Below are 16,099 nucleotides of genomic sequence, written 5' to 3'. Positions count from 1 at the left end.
TTTAACTGTTTGTGCTTGTATCTATTGTACGTACATGTGTCATACATAGTGAATGACGTCTGTTTGGCCCACTTTTTCCATGCTGCAGACAGTCGAGAGAAGTAGAAACACAGACCGATGTGCATGGGGGAGAGGGAGAGACAGTGATTAGTAGAGCATGCTCATAAGCTCAGTGCTAGGGTTGAAGATTTTCTCCGTATTCCACAAATGTTCAACCTGGTATTTCATGCCCAAACCAGAAGTGTAATTCTAAAGCATATAAATACAGTATGTCTGGATTTGATTAGAGCTTTAATCGGCATGAAAATTCCAGCCTGATGCTACCTGAGGGTGATGAGCCATACATTAAAGACATTTTATGAGCCCAAGCCCCCCCCCCCCCCCCCCCAAACACATTGTTTTGCAGTTATCCAATACATAGCCTTTGATACTGTATATACAATACCAGTCAAAAGTTTGGACACACCTACTCATTCAAGGGATTTTCTTTATTTGTACTATTTTCTACATTGTAGAATAATAGTGAAGACATCAAAACTATGAAATAACACATATGGAATCATGTAGTAACTAAAAAAGTGTTAAACAAATCTAAATATATTTTATATTTGAGATTCTTCAAAGTAGCCACCCTTTGCCTTGATGACAGCTTTGCACATTCTTGGCCTTCTCTCAACCAGCTTCATGAGGTAGTCACCTGGAATGCATACAGGTGACAAGGTAGGAGTGCTATACAGAAGAGAGCCCTATTTGGTAAAAGACCAAGTCCATAATATGGCAAGAACAGCTCAAATAAGCAAAGAGAAATGACAGTCCATCATCAAGACATGAAGGTCAGTCAATGCGGAAACATTTCAAGAACTTTAAAAGTTTCTTTAAGTGCAGTCGCAAAAACCATCAAGCGCTATGATGAAACAGGCTCTCATGAGGACCACCACAGGAAAGGAAGACTCAGAGTTACCTCTGCTGCAGAGGATAAGTTCATTAAGGTTAACTGCACCTCAGATTGCAGCCCAAATAAATGCTTTGCAGAGTTCAAGTAACAGACACATATCAACATCAACTGTTCAGAGGAGACTGCGTGAATTAATGTAGAAAATAGGGAAAATAAAGAAAACCCTTGAATGAGTAGGTGTGTACAAACTTTTGACTGGTACTGTAGGCTACCGCAGATATATACGCAGAACAGAAAAGCCCATATACACTGAGTATACAAAACATTTGGAATACCTGCTCTTCTGTGACATAGACAGACCAGGTGGATCCAGGTGAAACTATGATCTCTAATTGATGTCACTTGGTAAATACACTCCAATCAGTGTAGATGGAGGAGACAGGTTAAAGAAGGAATTTTTAACTGTTTGTCGAGAGCTTCATTAAATGGGTTTCCCATTGCTGAGCAACCTCACACAAGCCTAAGATCACCATGCGCAATGCGAAGTGTCGGCTGGAGTGGCGTAAAGCTTGTGATAGGCTGTTTTAAAAACTCTGCAGCTGCATTAATGAAAACATCTTTACAATTAAAAAATAAGGTGACCCCTGAAAGCCAGATGGACATGTGTAAATTAGACAAGCATTCAGTCTTCATAGTACAGTAGCATAGGCTATGCTGCAGCAAATGTAGGCCTAACTGACACAAAAAAAAGTTACCATGATGAGATGAAACATGCATTGTGATGTTGTTTGTGCTCCATTGATTGCACTGTTTTCATGGCAACGGGTCACAAATCTTGCTGCAATGATTGCACATTGCGATATTTCGTCTAACAGATATGAGAGTTTATCAATGTTTGATTAGTTTTCAAATTCTTTGTGGGTCTATGTGATCTGTCGGATATATGTGTCTTTAATATGGTCATACCCTTGGCAGGAGGAATGGAAGTGCAGCTCAGCTTCCACCTAATTTTGTGGGCAGTGGGCTTTGTCAATAGCAAGGCTATGCTCACTGACTTTGTACATAGTCAAGGATTTTCTTAATTTTGGGCCTGTTACAACAGTGTTTAGGTATTCTGCTACTGTGTATTCTCTGTTTAGGGCTAGATAGCATTCCAGTTTGCTCTGATTTTTGGTTGATTCTTTCCAGTTATCTTTTTGTTTTCTTATAATTTGGTTGGGTCTGATTGTGTTGCTGTCCTGGGGTTCTGTGGTGGTCAGTTTGTGTTTGTGAACAGAGCCCCAGTACCAGCTGGCTGAAAGGACTCTTCTCTAGGTTAATCTCTCTCTAGGTGAGGGTTTTGTGGTGGAATGTGTGGGGATGGCTTCCTTTTATATGGTTGTAAAATTTAACAGCTCTTTTCTGGATTTTGATATTTAAAGGGAATTGGGGCTTGTCTCATTTTGTGAATTATTGGTTGGTGAGTGACCTCAAAACCATAGAGAGCAATTGGTTCTACAACTAACTGAAATCTTTTTTAGCTAGATCCTAATTGGGATGTCGAGTTTTATGTGCCTTTTGATGGCATAGAAATCCCAATCTCTTAGAGTGTTCATAGCCTTGTGGAAGTTACCTGTGGTGTTGATGTTAAGGCCGTGGTAGATATATTTAGTTGTGTGCTCTAGGGCAACAGTGACTAGATAGAAATTGTTTTTGTTGTCTTGGCAACTGGAGCTTTTTTAGAACACCATTATTTTTGTCTTACTGAGATTTACCGTCAGGGACAAAGTCGGACAGTATCTGAGCAGAAGATCTAGGTGCTATTGAACCTCCTTAGCTCTCTCTCTCTCTCTCTCTCTCTCTCTCTCTCTCTCTCTCTCTCTCTCTCTCTCTCTCTCTCTCTCTCTCTCTCTCTCTCTCTCTCTCTCTCTCTCTCTCTCTCCTTCCTTCCTTCCCTCCCTCCCTCCCTCCCTCCCTCTAAAATGTGCTATTTGAGAGCTGGATATAACGGTAGTGGTGAAGATGTTGGAGTCTGTTAGACCCTGTTAGACCATTGCTCTATGCCCAGCGAATGGTGGAGGAGGTTAGAGCCTGTATGGCCCAGTAATGTGTTTCATAACTGGGCTGAATGCCTTGCCTGCAGTGTAGCGTGGCCGGGTCCATTGTCCCTGGGCACAGGCCTGTGTGATGGGGGAGTCACCCGGGCCAACCTCAAATAACAGTGACTCATCCATCAGCCCTGCCTGCTTGGTGACTAGGCCAGAAACTCACCTATTCATTCATGCACATGCACATACACATACACACACTTGCTTATACACACACTGGTGCACACAAATAATCAAACAGACACACACCAAAACACAAGCGCTTATGCACACTCACACGCATACCAGTACACTAACATATAGTCCAGTGCACTTGATGTTTGGTTAAGTTGGGTGTTTTCCCCCTGGTCTATTTCCCTGCTGGTCTGTCTTCCAGAAAGCTGGATTAGAGTCAGACCGATGTCTCCGATGTAGTGTAGGTCCTGGGATCAGAGGCACCGGGAGCCTACACATACACACACACACACACACACACATACATTCACAAAAAGAACACATATTCACTAAGAACTCCTAAACCCGGATATGGTTTCAATTGTTTTTTCAAAATACATTTTTCCGTCAGGATTTTAGAACTACTTCATATAAGGTCTGTGTTTCGTGTAGGCTTCCCCTTACCTTGATGACAGCTTTGCACACTCTTGGCATTCTCTTAACCAGCTTCACCTGGAATGCTTTTCCAACAGTCTTGAAGGAGTTCCCTTATATGCTGACACTTGTTGGCTACTTTTCCTTCACTCTGCGGTCCAACTCATCCCAAACCATCTCAATTGGATTGAGGTCGGGGGATTGTGGAGGCCAGGTCATCTGATGCAGCAATTCATCACTCTCCTTCTTGGTCAAATAGTCCTTACAGTCTGGAGGTGTGTCCTGTTGAAAAACAAATGATAGTCCTACTAAGTGCAAACAGATGAGATGGCGTATCTCTGCAGAATGCTGTGGTAGCCATATTGGTTCTGTCTTGAATTTTAAATAAATCAGACAGTATCACCAGCAAACACCCCCAAACATCACACCTCCATGCTTCACGGTGGGAATCACACATGCGGAGATCAACCGTTCACCTACTCTGCGTCTCAAAGACACAGCGGTTGGAACCAAAAATCTCAAATTTGGACTCACACGATCAAAGGGCAGATTTCCACCGGTCTAATGTCCATTGTTCGTGTTTCTTGGCACAAGCAAGTCTCTTCTTCTTATTGGTGTCCTTTTATTAGTGGTTTCTTTGCAAGTATTCAACCATGAAGGCTTGATTCACACGGTCTCCTCTGAACAGTTGATGTTGAGGTGTCTGTTACTCGAACTCTGAAGCATTTACTGGGGCTGCAATTTCTGAGGCTGGTAACTCTAATGAAGTTATCCTCTGCAGCAGAGGTAACTCTGGGTTTTCCTTTCCTGTGGCGGTCCTCATGAGAGCCAGTTTCATCATAACGCTTGATGGGTTTTGTGACTGCACTTGAAGAAACTTTCAAAGTTCTTGACATTTTCCATGTTGTCTGACCATTTCTTAGAGTAATGATGGACTGTTGTTTGTCTTTGCTTATTTGAGCTGTTCTTGTGGTAATTTGGACTTGGTCTGAATTACCGAACAAAAATATAAATGTAACATGTAAAGTGTTGGTCCCATGTTTTCACGAGTTGAAATAAAAGATCCCAGAAATGTTCCACCCCACACAAAGCTTATTTCTCTAAAAGTATGTGCCAATTTTGTGTACATCCCTGTTAATGAGCATTTCCATCCACCTGACAGGTGTGGCATATCAAGAAGCTGATTAAACAGCATGATCATTACACAGGTGCACCTTGTGCTGGGGACAATATAAGGCCACTCTCTAAAATGTGCAGTTTTGTCACAACACAATGCCACAGAGGTCTCAAGTTTTTAGGGAGCGTGCAATTGGCATGCTGATTGCAGGAATGTCCAACAGTGCTGTTGCCAGAACATTTTATGTTAATTTCTCTACCATAAGCTGCCTCCAACGTCATTTTAGAAAATTTGGGGGATGCATTTTATGCATATTCTATAATGATAGGCTACTCAATCGGCTACATCTGTCGGTACAAACTTTGAAGAAGAACTCCCTCAGTTAAGACTACACCACTGGTCTGTAATGGTTTTTGGTGAGGGGGAACCATTCTTTTTGTTTTATATTCAGACTAGCGCTCCTACAAGCCCAATTTAGGCCAAGACAACAACGCAGAGCCCTTCTCACCATCAGTTCATATCTCCTATCATCTCAGTTTCTTGTTCCCTCTCCCTGCTCTGTATCAGCTGATAAGAATGACAAGCCAAACAGGATAACAGAAAGGGAAAATGTTTTAACTTTCCCTCTGTGTTCCTCTATCCCCCAGATTCAAATGATCAGAATGCAAAGTAGAATTTTGCAGAAGCAGTTACTAATTCAGCAGATAGGAACATAAATGTATTTATCCTCCTCTAAATATCACAGGAAGCTGCTGATGGGCAAAAGGCTCATAATAATGACCAGAACAGAGCAAATGTAATGGCATCAAACACCTGGAAGCAATGCATTTGATGCCATTCAACTAATTCTGCTCCAGTCATTAACACGTGCCTGTTCTCTGCAATTAAGGTGCCACCAACTTCCTGTAAATACTGTAGATATTTTTTGTCTCTGTCTGTTCTCTATGCTTGCTTTTCTCCCCTCCCCCACTTTCGCTTGTCTCTCGTTCCTCTTTGTTTGCTTGTTCCTGTTCCTTCCTCAGTGCTTAGTTCCCGCCCAACAACAGCTGCTGGTCTCTGATAGGCTGAAGCTGGGTAGGAGGAGGTGCTGAGGAAAATGTTTTGATCCTTTTCTTGCTCTGAGTTCAGTACAGACGTCAGTTCAGTATCATCGACAGACAGAGTCAGGAACAGCCCACACTCGCTCTCACACACAACCTACAGCCCCGGAGCTGTCTAAAACAACAATTTAGTAGCACTGTGTACACGGGGAGATTACCTTAAACCAAGCCTGGACTATACTACTCTGCTTTTGGACCAGGAAAGAACAGGGAACTAAAGGATTTTTCTCTTTTCTTCTCCTTCCTGCTATACCCTTTGTTTTCTCCACTGTGGTCTCTGCTGTCCTAGCAGGTGTCCACTAGCGCCCCCCAGTGAAACAGAGTGGTACAGCCAGAGCATAGGGAGCCCGGGCAGCCTCATCGTGGGCCCCTCCAGTTTAGCTGTCCGATGCGGAGTGAGGATGAGTCCTGCTCTAGAAGCCCTCATGCAGGCAGACGGGAAAGGGGTGATGCTTGAGCCTTTTGTGCACCAGGTGGGGGGCCACTCATGCGTGCTACGTTTCGGCGACCAGACCATCTGCAAGCCCCTCATCCCCCGAGAACATCAGTTCTACAAGAGCCTGCCCCCTGAGATGAGGAAGTTCACCCCCCAATACAGAGGTAAGCTTATTCCCTTATCCCACCCTAAACCCACAATATAACACTCTCATTGGAATAACATCCATTATGCTGTGTGTTTGTGCGCTATTGCTACTGCCCAGTATTAATCTCCCCATATTCCTCCTTCAACCTGGTATCAGATAATTTTGTATTATTCTGTATGAAATCTGAGATACTCCATTTAGTATGATGTGTTACGTTTCGTGTATTAATTTGTGGATGTCCATCACCCATTTCCTATGATATGTTACGAATTTGTAAAATGTACTATAATGTTACGAATGATCACAACATACAATATGTTATGGATTTTCAAAATGTATTACATGTTACGAATTTGTAAGACGTACTATATGTTGAGAATTTGGAAACGTTTGATATGTTACAAATTCTGTCCAGATGGCTAACATTAACTAGCTGGCTAACATTAGCTAGTATGGAGGTTAAGTTTAGGAGTTAGGTTAAAGGGATAGAGGAAGGGTTAGCTAAAAGTTTTGGCGAAGGATTAGCTGACATGCTAAGTAGGTGCAAAGTAGCTAAACAGTAGTAAGTAGTTGAACAGTTGCTAATTAGCTCAAATGCTGAAGTTAGCCTTGATGAGATTTAACCTCTCAAACCATTGGGTTAATTTTGCCTTAAATAACCATCTATCTTATGTAACCAGACCAAATGTAACATATGATACTAATTTGAGTGTCATGGATGTACGTTTGCTATGTTACGTTTAGTCTATGAGACCAGGCTGCCTTCTCTCTTTCTCTACCCCCCCGTCTCTCAAATGTATTCTCCCTGGTCCTCTACTGATATGGTCGGCTGGTGTGTTTGTATTATTGCCTGCATTTAGGATTACAGCAGGTCACTGGAGATGGCACTACCACGGCACAAAGGGATTTGTTTTATGTTGGTGCTTAAGTGAGGGTGGGGGACAGACAGTATGTGACTCCATGATGCATCAGGGCTATGCAGTAGTGAGAGGTCGTTCTGCGAACGGCTATTTTTTTTATTGATCTTTTTGGTGAACCCGAATCGCATCAGTGAAAAAGCTTTTCATTTGTCTCCATGATCTGCATTTTTTAAATACCTTTTATTTAACTAGGCAAGTCAGTTAAGAACAAATTCTTATTTACAATGACGGCCTATCCCAACCAGATCCTTACCCCGGACGACGCTGGGCCAATTGGGAGTCCCATAGGGTGGTGCACAATAATGGCCGGTTGTGATACAGCCTAGAATCAAACCAGGGCCTGTAGTGACGCCTCTAGCACTGAGATGTAGTGCCTTAGACCACTGCATCACTCGGGAGCCTACTACTACTGCCCTTTTAACTTCAAAACAAGTTTTTCTGCAGATAACTAACAAAATTATTATCTAAAGAGGGTGAATCACTGCAGAAACGTCGCTGCAGAAACGATACATAATGGGGAGAGGGCGTCAATCTGTTCCACAAAAATTGTAGCCTACCCTTTTGGCTTTAAATTGGAGATTAGCATTTTTTTCAGTGGTTCTAGTTCAATTTTGAAGCATTTTGAACTAGGTGCCGTCAGAATCAAATGAGACGTCTCTTTTACGTGAACGGAGCCAAATGAGACGGCTCACTGAAAAGACTCAGAATGCACATCACTACTCTGCAGTGTCAGGTAATGTAATAGTGGAGACTGGAGAGGGGTATGGCAGGATCTTTATCACCTGGCGGCTAGGTGTGACCCCTTTATCAAAGGACAGGGTATTTTGCATTAGACAAAGTGAGAGAGATGACTGTCATGGAAAATAAATACACACACACACCTTAGGTGGAATATCACATTCTGTTTTTCCATTTACCATGAAGCTACACTCGTTGCCTCCTGACACTTGCACGCACCACACACACACACACTTTCTATAGCGTCACTCCTACTCCGGTTATGTGACAGAGTTGAGGCGCTAGTATGGTATCAGACTCTGCAGCAATGTATCGTGGGACTATAAAAAGACCCTTGGGATTTGGAGAGGAAGATATAGAAAGAAGAGCGCAGACATCTGATGACACTGAGAAATATTCCACATCAAACACACATGTTCACTTCTGCTCAAAAACACTCTTACACACACACACACACACACACATTCTTACAAACTCATTTAGGCTGCCCATATATAGTCACTTTCACATACTCACAAAGTACATTAGTCACAGGTACTCACACACTCATCCTCACATGCCCTCTGACAGTTGGAACAGGCCTGGGCAGTAGAGGGTTAACTGTTGCAGGGTAGTGTTATCACTGTGCATGACATCACTCAGGGCAGGCTCTGCAGAGGAGAGATAAGCGCTGGGTTCCATTGTCCTTCATGTCACTAGCCCCCCTAATATCATCTCATACACATAGGCCCTAATGAAGGATCTCTTTTTATGCTTCATAGAACCTTTTCTCCAGTGCCAACCAAGGATGTTTTGTTGTGTAAATATTACAGAAAGGCTGGGATTTTCTTGTTTTGTGCTGTCATATTTTCATGTTTATATCCAATGGGATGATGTATATTCATCTCACTCCCCCTCCCTATCTCGCTCCATCTTCCAATCCCTCCCTCCCTCTTTCTGGTTTATGTGTCAGCTCCTGCAGTTGTGATGTTTTACTCTTCCTGTCTTGAAACCACCAATCTGCAGTAAGAGCTGCAGTACACATGGGGGTTTATTGGGTAGAGCAGGATCCCCCCCCCCCCGGTACACGTTTAGGTTTTTGCCCTAGCACAGCTGATTCAAATAGCCAATTCATCATCAAGCTTTGATTATTTTAATCAGCTGTGTAATGCTAGGGCAAAAACCAACACATGCACTCAGGGGTGGCCCCAGGACCAAGTTTGGGAAACCCTGGGATAGAGGTAGGGGGTGCGTTCATGTTTGGGGAACACATAAATTATCCCTGGACTAAGAAACGGTGTGTATACAGTTATCTATGAAAGTGTTCCCGGAGACCAGCACCCTCCTCCACACCACTCTGTCAATCCCTCCCCTTTTTCATTTGTTAGTGTGTTTAGATTATTGCCTTCCTTTAACTATATAAAAAGGCAAGTCAGCCCTGATAGGTCTTGTCTGAGAGGCTGTGTACGCAAAGTGCCTCACTTGATGGAACTTATGTATCTCTATGAAATAATAGAATATCACACTGTTGGGTGAATATGTCTTCATTTCTGGTGTGTTGTCATGGTTGTATTTGAGTTTATACAGTGTATCTTTGCTGTGATTTCTATTGGGTTACCTTGAAATGTTGTAGCACTGTATACGTATGAGTTGACTTGTGGTTCTGGGTGGGTTTAGTATTTGCTTAATAAAGTTTGGACTGAGTGTCATACATTCGAGCCTCCTGTGGTGTTTGTGTATCTCTTTGCTTCTTGGGTTCATTCTCACATTTTTATTACTTTTTTATTTATTTAACATATACATTTGAAGTACTTAGACACTGTTTTTGTTGCCACTCAATGATCTCTGCTGTGTCCTTGCTCCCCCCCCCCCCCAACCTGCTCTCTCTCTCTCTGCTCCCTCCATAGGAATGCCTGTGTTTTGTTTGCATCTCTCTTTACAGAGTGTATTTGGCTGGAGGCAGGACCTAGTGGGTAAGAGCTGCCTATGACAACCCAGTTACGGGGAGGTCTTGGCTTCATCATAACATTATAAAATAAAAACTCCAATGCCGGGTAATAACCACCTTCCTATCCTTCTCTCTCCCCCTTCCCTCCATCTCCCCCTCTCTCAGGTGTGGTGTCAGTCAGCTTTGAGGAAGATGAAGAGGGCAACCTATGCCTCATTGCCTATCCCCTCCACAATGAACCAGAGAACCTGGAAAACAAGGACCCCTCAGCCGACTGCGAGCCCAAGAGCAAGATGATCAAATGGGGTAACAAGAAGACATCGTCCCTACTGCTGGAGAATGACAACTACAGCAAAGACCGGGCCAGACAGAGCACTAAAGAGAACAAGAGCAAAAGGTGAGCTCATACACTTACATCCATACACATACTATATATCCAAACACCAACATGCAGCAAAGATGTATGGTGAGGGGTAGATATCTAACCTCTTTTCCCGCTCTGTGTGTAGTTATAACGGTGCGGAGGCACAGCAGCAGGCTGAGGTTCTCTGCTACAGTCTGGATCAGAAGCAAATTAAACACAACCCCTGGAGTCTGAAATGCCACCAGCAGCACCTCCAGAGGATGAAGGAGAACTCCAAACATCGCAACCAATACAAATTCATCCTGTTGGAGAACCTGACATGGCGTCACGCAGTGCCGTGCGTGCTGGACCTGAAGATGGGCACGCGGCAGCATGGTGACGATGCGTCAGAGGAGAAGAAGGCCAATCAGATTCGCAAATGTCAACAGAGCACCTCCGCCTCCATCGGTGTCCGCCTTTGTGGCATGCAGGTGTACCAGTCAGACTCAGGCCAGCTGATGTTCATGAACAAGTACCATGGGCGTAAGCTGAGCCTGCCGGGCTTCAAGGAGGCCCTGTTCCAGTTCTTCCACGATGGGCAGCGTCTGCGGCACGAGCTGCTCTCCCCGGTGCTTTGGAAGCTCAGGGAGATGCAGGAAACCCTGGAGTCCTGTGAGTCTTACCGCTTCTACTCCTCCTCCCTCCTCATCATCTATGATGGGGAGCCCCCCCGCACCTGTGCCCCCACCCGACCCCGCCACCACGGAGGAGAGGAGGGTGACGATGACGAGCCCTCAGATGAGGAAGAGGAGGAAGAGAAAGAAGGTGCATTTGGGTTCCCCCGTGGATCGCCAGCTGGCAGCAGTGCTGTTGGGAGCAGTAATGGCAGCAGTAAGGGAAGCGCTGGTCGCTCATCCCGTGGTGGAGGAGGGGAGGCCAGCAGCCCGGTGGTGGATGTGAGGATGATAGATTTTGCCCACACGACGTGCCGCCATTACGGGGAGGACAGTGTAGTGCATGAGGGTCAGGACAGCGGCTACATCTTCGGCCTGCAGAACCTCATCACTATCATCTCCCAGCTGGAGGAGCACAGCGCCGACTAAAGACTGAGCCTCCACTCTGGAAAACTCTAATCCAACCTGGGAATAACAGCACTGAGCTGTAGCCTTGGTCTGCCCTCCTCCGCCACTGGCCTGGTCCTAATGGCCACGACACAGCCGGGGGTCTGACCCCCCCACCTACTGTAGTGGAGATACAGGGAGCTCCAGGGTTGGTGATGGGGTCGGTCCCGCACCCCCCCGAACCAACACAGGACAGGACTGCTTGTGCACTCGTTTGCAACGTGTCTCTGTGACTGTTCTTCCTCTTTCTTCCTCTTTATTTTCTATGTAATGGAAGTGATAGTGTCTGAGACTGGTATATTAACAGGCTCAGGGACTCATGTAGCATCCTGTCCTCCTGTCATCCTGTCCTCCTCTCTGCTCCTCTGTTAGACTGGTTTCTTTACTGTATGGTCACTCTGAGAGAGGGACCAAAAGCTGAAGTGTAGTTCTGGAGGTTGTACTTGATGCTTTTAGACTGTATGGTGATGTGAAGTGTTTGTGGATGGCGTTTGGACTGCTGTTCCCCCAACAGCACAGCACACACGAGTGGGGGTTGCTTCTGTACAGGCTGAACGAGGCTAGGCTGGTCGCTCGGTCAGCTGGCAACTCCTCACTCTCCTATGGCCGATTTTTGTATTTCTTCTGGTGTTTCTGCATACCCCAGCAACGAACAGAATTTTGTTATACTTTTGGCCGTCTGGATTTACAAAAATAACAACGCATGTAAGGAGAATAAGATTTGGGTGAAGAAAAATGGATTTCTACCTTTTGTCAACAATAACAACCCCCCGTACTGTTTAATCCCTAAATCAAAGACATTTAAAGTGGGGGTTTATAAGGGAATAACATCATTACTTTGTCATTTTCTTTGTTTTTGTCTGATTTGCTCCTCTTCATTCCTGAAATGGTGACTGAACACAATACTATATTGATAAGGACAATAAATACAAAGACTATAGACTTTATTTATTTGTCATATTTCTTCAAAATAAACAAAGAAATTTAAACAAAATGGAGCAATGATGACCACATTCCATATTACTGTTCTGATAATGACTAGTGAATGTTGTTTTTTGCAAGATACCTCTCTTGTAGACATGTGTGTCACTAGTATGTTGGAAGAAAAATAAAGACATTTGTGGTAAAAGCACTTGTCTGTCTGTCATTGAGTGCATAGTACTTCTAGGAAAGGGATGGGTGGGGGCACAGGGGGATGGAAAATAAGGGGGGTCAGTGGCAATGTTCCCTCTAATTTTCAGGTCTGCTGAGCGCAAACTTGAACGTTGTGAAAATTCTGTACAATTTCCAGCACGCGTTTACTGTGAACACTGAGGCTGCACCCACCTTAAGTTACAGTTTTAACAGTGGCCGAGTAGGCTACTGTGGCTATTTGAGCTTGACATTAACCTGTTTATCCACTATTGGTGACTGAAAATATTTTTGTGTTGTTTGATTAAAGAAACCACTTCATTAAATAAAATGCATTATTATTCCCTTTCCATTATTACAGAGAATCAGACAAATTATGATACCCTCTGCCTATTGGCTATTCAGGCTTGAATAAACTGTCTCAAAATACAACACTGCCCCTTTGACAAAAAAATGAAATCTTGACCTGACTTGCTTTTCAATGATGGCTAGAAATACAAATGTTTTGTGCTCTTGTAGGAAGCAATCACTCCCCACTTGCTTACTACAAATTATCTATAGCTGAGCTAATCTCACCAACTAGCAAAGGATATGAACAAAATGTGCACAAGTGGCTACATGAAGCTCTTGCTTTGATCTCTGAGCAAGCGCATCTACTCTCAACCAATGTTCCCTCAACGGTGCACAGTAGCCCTAAGACTGCGATGGAGATCCATGGGACTACCTTGCAAGCGCAGAGGAAATATCAGCCCACAGAGAGAAGCACAAGATTGAACTTCACTCAACTTTCTACAGTTTTCCCTGTTAACACTATCAACGTTTCCCTTGGCAATTGTGATCGAATCAACGTAATACTCGCCACTTTTAATGCAACATACCAAAACAAAACTATGCAAGAGATTTTGTTGTAGGCAGAACAAATCGGAGTAGGATTCTATTACATTGACACGGAGTAGGATTCTATTACATTAACACGACTCAGCCATACTCTGCAGAGACCGGCATAACCAATCAGAGCTGCAGTATGCCTATATGCAAACAGACCATTGCTATTATAAGCCTGCGTTGAGACAATGATTATCAATGCTTTAGCATTATGCTCACCCTGCACTAACATAAATAACATGAGAATTTATACTTCTGCTAAGCTTCCCAGTAAAGAAATGAAAACAAGCAAGCATCCCAGAAAAGTGCTCAAAATAGCCCAAGTTAACATATGTAGCTTAAGAAACAAGGTTCATGATATTAATAACTTGCTAGTTACAGATGATGTTCATATTCTGACTATCTCGGAAAATCACTTAGACAATACCTTTGGTGATACTGTGGTAGTAAATCAAGGTTTTAACATTTACAAAAAATACAGAAATGCCAGTGGTGGAGTTGTTGCTGTTTATATTCAGAACCACATTCCTGTAAAGATTAGAGAGGATCTCATGTTAAATACTGTTGAAGTAATATAGCTACAGGTTCATCTGCCTCGCCTAAAGCACATTCTGGTGGGAAGCTGCTATAGACCACCAAGTGCTAAAAGTCACTATCTGGATAACGTGTGAAATGCTTGATAATGTATGTGCTATCAACAGGGAGGTATCTTGGAGAATCTTCAGTTACATTTTGGAAAAAAGGCAAACTCAGCTCCATCATTCATTGAATCAGATGGAGTACGGGCTGAGTAACAGGGAAAACTAGAAATTTGAGTGAAATTCTATCTGGTGCTTCTGCAGAATATCGGGGAGCTGCGCAGCAGCACAGTTTAGAGGGAACATTGGTTTGTGGGATGAAAGACGGTAAATTAAAGTGAAAGGGCTGTTAAATTGACCACTGAAATACTGTTGTCACCATGGCACACCACATCTGCAGTAAGTCAGTTTAAATAAGACAACCTGTGGGAAAATGTGTCACTTCTGTACAGGCGTGGATGATGGAGTCACCTCATAGTAATCTGATAGTGAATGTCCCTTTACCTGTCATGCACTAGTCTTAGGGTCTAAAATAAGAACGACATGTTTCATTACATGCATCACACTCTTTAACCTCTCTGGGGTATGTGGGACGGTAGCATCCCACTTGGCCAAAAGCCAGAGAAAATGCAGAGCGCCAAATTCAAATAAATTCCTATAAAATCAAACTTTCATGAATTCACACATGTAAGATACCAAATTAAAGCTACACGTGTTGTGAATCCAGCCAACATGTCAGATTTCAAACAGGCTTTTCGGCGAAGGAAAACAATGCTATTATCTGAGGATAGCACCTCCATAAACAAAAGAGAGAAAACATATTTTAACCCTGCAGATGCGACACAAAACGCAGAAATAAAAATATAAATCATGCCTTACCTTTGACGAGCTTCTTCTGTTGGCTCTCCAATATGTCCCATAAACACCACAAATGGTCCTTTTGTTCGATTAATTCCGTCCATATATATCCAAAATGTCCATTTATTTGGCGCATTTAATCCTAAAAACACTGGTTCCAACTTGCGCAACGTGACTACAAAATATCTCAAAAGTTACCTGTAAACTTTGCGAAAACATTTCAAACTACTTTTGTAATACAACTTTAGGTATTTTTTAAAGTAAATAATCGATAAAATTTAAGACGGGATGATCTGTGTTCAATACAGGAAGAAAAAAAACTGAAGCATGCTTTCTGGTCATGCGCCTCTATCAAACAGTACACATGAAGTGACCCTCGTTCAAGATGGCCGTACTTCTTCATTACACAAAGGAATAACCTCAACCAATTTCTAAAGACTGGTGACATCCAGTGGAAGCGGTAGGAACTGCAAGCAAGTCCCTTAGAAATCTGGATTCCCAATGAACACCCATTGAAAAGAGAGTGACATCAAAAATAAAAAATCTGAATGGTTTGTCCTCGGGGTTTCGCCTGCTACATAAGTTCTGTTATACTCACAGACATGATTCAAACAATTTTAGAAACTTCAGAGTGTTTTCTATCCAAATCTACTAATAATATGCATATCTTATCTTCTGGGGATGAGTAGCAGGCAGTTGAATTTGGGCATGCTTTCCATCCAAAATTCCAAATGCTGCCCCCTATCCTAGAGAAGTTAAGAGTTTATCCTATTACGCAGTTTATGTGTTTTGGTTTGTCCATTTTCTGCCCGGCTGAGACGTCTGTGACTCCCACGAGTGTTCTAGCACGTTTATGATCTTCGCATTAGGGCCCACCCAAGCTCGATTATTCTCACCAATCCTGGAAAACAACAAGAATGGAAAACATTTGGCATTGTGTAAAGCAGTTGGCTGGTACAACCAGGGAGTGGTGTGATGTTGGCTGATGCAAGTAGTTGCCATGGGAATCTCCCTAAGAAACGTCTTGGGCTTACATGTTCTCTCTGATCCTCGTATTGGGAGCCGTTATTTCTGAGTGGCGCAGAACCTTTATTCCATATCCAAATCCGCTTTCCGGGATTGGAAAATACTGAGCTGGGTAGGGTAAAACCACAGAAGGCTTGATGATGTGGAAAGTATGTGAGGAATGCTGCTTCACATTACAGGCATGGCTCAGCCTGCTGTTTG

General features: G+C 43.3%; 1 protein-coding gene across 1 annotated transcript; it reads left to right on the top strand.

Moving 5' to 3' along the window:
• The first annotated feature begins 5,795 nt into the window (after positions 1-5,795).
• LOC109891167 (inositol hexakisphosphate kinase 2) lies at positions 5,796-12,552 on the top strand. Its single transcript, XM_020483507.2, has 3 exons — positions 5,796-6,387; positions 10,122-10,353; positions 10,466-12,552. The coding sequence occupies exons 1-3, from the start codon at positions 6,189-6,191 to the stop codon at positions 11,400-11,402; spliced, it is 1,368 nt and encodes a 455-aa protein (XP_020339096.1). The 5' UTR covers positions 5,796-6,188; the 3' UTR covers positions 11,403-12,552.
• The last annotated feature ends 3,547 nt before the right edge of the window (positions 12,553-16,099 follow it).

This window comes from Oncorhynchus kisutch, linkage group LG5 (genome assembly GCF_002021735.2).
Source record: "Oncorhynchus kisutch isolate 150728-3 linkage group LG5, Okis_V2, whole genome shotgun sequence".
In the NCBI taxonomy this organism is placed as follows: Eukaryota; Metazoa; Chordata; class Actinopteri; order Salmoniformes; family Salmonidae; genus Oncorhynchus; species Oncorhynchus kisutch.
This window is presented reverse-complemented; position numbering and strand designations above follow the sequence as displayed.